The sequence below is a fragment of the Panthera uncia genome, chromosome F1 (assembly GCF_023721935.1).
Source record: "Panthera uncia isolate 11264 chromosome F1, Puncia_PCG_1.0, whole genome shotgun sequence".
NCBI lineage: Eukaryota > Metazoa > Chordata > Mammalia > Carnivora > Felidae > Panthera > Panthera uncia.
The window spans coordinates 63,562,019-63,565,735 of record NC_064813.1 but is presented as its reverse complement, the minus strand read 5'-3'; the positions used below and the strand labels follow the sequence as shown (position 1 = coordinate 63,565,735).

Here is a 3,717-nt window from a genome sequence, read left to right as displayed (position 1 = left end):
CTAAGAAACACATTCCAGAGAAGGAAACTAAAAAAAGAGACTCGGCCTCCCCGCCCCCACCTTTTCCCATTTACTGGGGGCAGTATAAACTCCATTACCTCTGACCTCCCCAGGACCACTCACCTCCCAGGCCAGCTCCACACCGTCATGCCCCAGAGAGAAGGTTCTCTCCCACACTGATCTCCAAGCCACCTGTGACGAATGGAATGATCGTTCATGACGGACGCTAGGAGAGGTCGGTGAGCCCTGTATTCTTCTCAACTTCTATGGGACTCGTGAGCATCGGGGAAGGGGAACCACACGGCACCGGGGTTCCCAGTAGAGGTTACTTCTGGCATCACCTGCTCCCACCACTCAACAGGATTCTCCTTTTTATTGCTGTGGTTTCACGTAAAGAGCCCTCGCCCTGTTTGAATCCTTTGAAGCCACAAATATACACCAGGCTCTTTTCATGTGCAAGAGTAATTAAATCAAATGGGTCCCCTAAAAATGAGTAAGCCCTCGTGCTCGGCTTCAATGAGGAGAGGAGGACAGGTAAATACACTCTTTATCTGTAATAGGAGACAGATAACGGTAATGTCCATTAAAGGACTGGAAATAAGAGCCTCCAGACGCCGCTGTGCACTCTGTGCATATTATTTTATCTCATTTAGCCTCACAAGAACACGGAGGTGTTTTTCAGAAAAGGAAACCAAGGTTCACAGAGCCCTAGTGACTCCCAATAGTCAACCACTAGTAGATTCTATTCATGTCTTCGATCTCCACCTCCCGGGGAGTCAAAGGTGAAAATAACGCCTAATTGAGACATCAGGACAGCCTTTTGAGATTGTAAAGAATGTCAGAATCGTGTAAAACAGACGGATAAGGCAGAACGGAGGCAAAGACCAGGAAGAATGCAGTCAGGGGAGCCGAGCACAAGAAACAGCAAGGGGAGGAGGGGAGGATTTGACGGGGAGGTTGCAGCAGAACGTGGATGGCACTGGCTTCCAGCTGAAGGACCTGTTAATTCAGAGGCCACAAGGTGGGGGCGCCTGGGTGTGGCTCAGTCGGTTAAGTGGCCGATGGCGGCTCAGCTCATGATCTCACGGTTCATGAGTTCGAGCCCCACATCAGGCTCTGTGCTGTCACCATGGAGCCCGCTTCAGATCCTCTGTCCCCCACCTGTGCGCGTGCTCTCCCTCCCTCCCTCCCTCTCTCTCTGACATAAGCAAACATTAAAGAAAAAAGAAAGCATAAGGTGTATAATCCCAACTCCATTAGGGGCCCTTACTATGCAACAAGCCAGGTAAGGCTTTACAACCTGGGATCTAGCCTAGGAAAAGTCAGAGAGTGGGAAATGCCGAGACTTAGAAAGATAACCTGAATGACGGTTAAGAGAATTCTTGGCATTTTTAGTAATAGCAGAGGGAATGGAGACAGAGGTCCCACTGATGTTGTGCCACGGTAGGTCACCACTGAATCCCCAGCACCTAGTGTCGTGCGTGGGAATTAATGAATAAACGCAAGTAACTCACAAATCAGGCTATCACCAAAACTTAACGTAAATACACTCTCCATGCCAGGGACTCGAAGAAGAAAACAGAGGGCTGTGCAAACATCTCTGCAGACAGTGGACAGATTGCCAGGAAAGTCAGTCCTAATGAGCAATGGGAAAATCCAGCAGAAGGAAACAACCACCACACTAAGAGGAAAGTAATAGTGAAAATGTCAGCTTCGGGGAGACAAAGTGCACCCTCCAGTTCTCTTGTCCCTGACCGAGGGCACGGACCATGTTGCTCAGTATTGAATTGATCAAAGGTGAAGGGACTCTTCTGGATCTGCAGAAAGTAGGATCCCAGGATATCAGGTAAACAGAAGTCCACTTTACAGGCGTATGGAAAGAGGCCTCGCACGCAAAGCCGGGGAGGCCAGAGCTCAGGAGGTCACAGCAGAGGCTCCTAAAGAGAACAGGGGTGAGTCCCCCACCTCCATGGGCTGACTGGGCCCCTCCTCCCGCCCCCGGCTCCACCTCCCACCCCTCCCTGCCAGGAACCAGGTCACAGGGGGCGGGGCTCCCCGGCAGCCCCCGTACCTAATAAATAGCCCCAGTGATTTCCCAACCCTCCTTCCATCAGGGGCTCTGACTGTTGACCCTGGAGACAGGCTGGAAAATCCCCCAAGCCCCGTCCTACAGCCGCATATAAACCAAGGGGAGCCTCAGGCCTAAGAGGTGAGCCTCAGAAGCTGGGGGGTGGGGTACAAGCACGGTGCCTTCTGTACCCTCAGCCCAGGCACTCTGCTGCTGGCACAGCCCCAGGCCGAGCATGGACAAGCTGCTGCTTTGGGTCTCTGCCCTGGCCAGCCTCCTGGGAGTCTTTGCTCAGACAGGTATGGTGGTCAGGTGGCGGAGGGGGGGGGGGGGGGAGGGCCAGAGAGCACGAGATGAGACAGGGGGGTGGGTAGGTCATTTTCACCCTGCATGTGTGGTGAAGGTCATCTTGCTCTACCCCACGGACCTCAGTGGGAAGGTGTTTGTGTTCCCTCGAGAATCTTCTATTGCCTATGTGACCTTGACCCCAAAGCTGGAGGACCCTCTGAAGAACTCCACCTTGTGCTTCTGAGCCTACAGTGACCTGCTCCGTACCCACAGCCTCTCCTACAACGCCCCGGGCAAGGACAGTGGGCTCCTGGTCTTCAAGGACAAAGTTGGGAGTTACTCCCTGTACATCGGAAGAACCAAAGCCACCTTCAAAGTGACCGAGATGGCCCCCAGCCCCGTGCACATCTGTACCAGCTGGGAGTCCTCCACTGGCATCACCGAGTTTTGGGTCAATGGGAAGCCGCTGGTGAAAAAGGGTCTGAAGCAGGGTTACACGGTAGGAGGTCACCCCAAGATGGTCCTGGATGCCTACGGACGGGGGTTTCAGAAGGCCCAGTCCTTGGTGGGGGAGATCGGGGACTCGTACACGTGGGACTCTGTGCTGTCCCCAGAGCAGATCCTACTGGTGCAACAGGGCTCCCACCTGAACCCCAACGTCCTGGGCTGGAGTGTGCTGACCGATGAGCTGAAAGGGCACGTCGTCATCAAGCCCCTGGTGTGGAGCTGAGCCCGACTCAACAAGAGCACTCGAACGCGACCCAGGCGCCAGGAACCCGCTCAAGGCCGCCGCCCACGAGATCCCACTGCCTGTGGCTCTTGCTTTTTTTCAATTTCCCCGTCTGCATGATGCCGAGGAAAACAAGTATGTTGCATTGTGCCGCCTGCTTCCGGGAGGTACTTGTTGCGATCTCCAGCACTCTCTGATCCGCTTGTTTGGAAGTCAGTGCGTTCTTCTGGAGCACAAGCAGGGTGCAGAGTGGGGGGAGGGGCAGCTGTGACTAAAAGGATGGGTCACCACACCCGCCCGAGGCTCAGGGAGCGGCGCAGGGGCGATCCTCACCAGCTCCGCGTCATTCTGTTAGCTCCAGATGTGTGCAAAATTCCGCCAGGAACCCAGTTTGGTTTTCCAGCAAATGCAAGAGAGATCAGAGATGCAAACGAGGTCGGAGGTCACATCAGAGAAACAACTCGAGTAAGTAAAAGCAATGGGAACCTGACCTCAAGTAATGAGGAAAACTGGCAGGCAGGCACGAAAACTCAAAACGTAGGAACGTCTGGCATTCCTTGCGCAGGAAGATAAACGCGGCGTTTTTTCTAAAAAAAAAAAAAAAAAAAAAAAAAAAAAAAAAAAAAAAAAC

At 53.3% G+C, this 3,717-nt stretch overlaps 1 protein-coding gene across 1 annotated transcript; it reads left to right on the top strand.

Moving 5' to 3' along the window:
* Positions 1–2,171: 2,171 nt before the first annotated feature.
* Positions 2,172–3,140, top strand: APCS (amyloid P component, serum). The gene is given in 2 exon segments (XM_049634727.1): positions 2,172–2,362; positions 2,489–3,140. Coding segments are annotated over 2 exon segments (657 nt in total). The 5' UTR covers positions 2,172–2,303; the 3' UTR covers positions 3,087–3,140.
* The last annotated feature ends 577 nt before the right edge of the window (positions 3,141–3,717 follow it).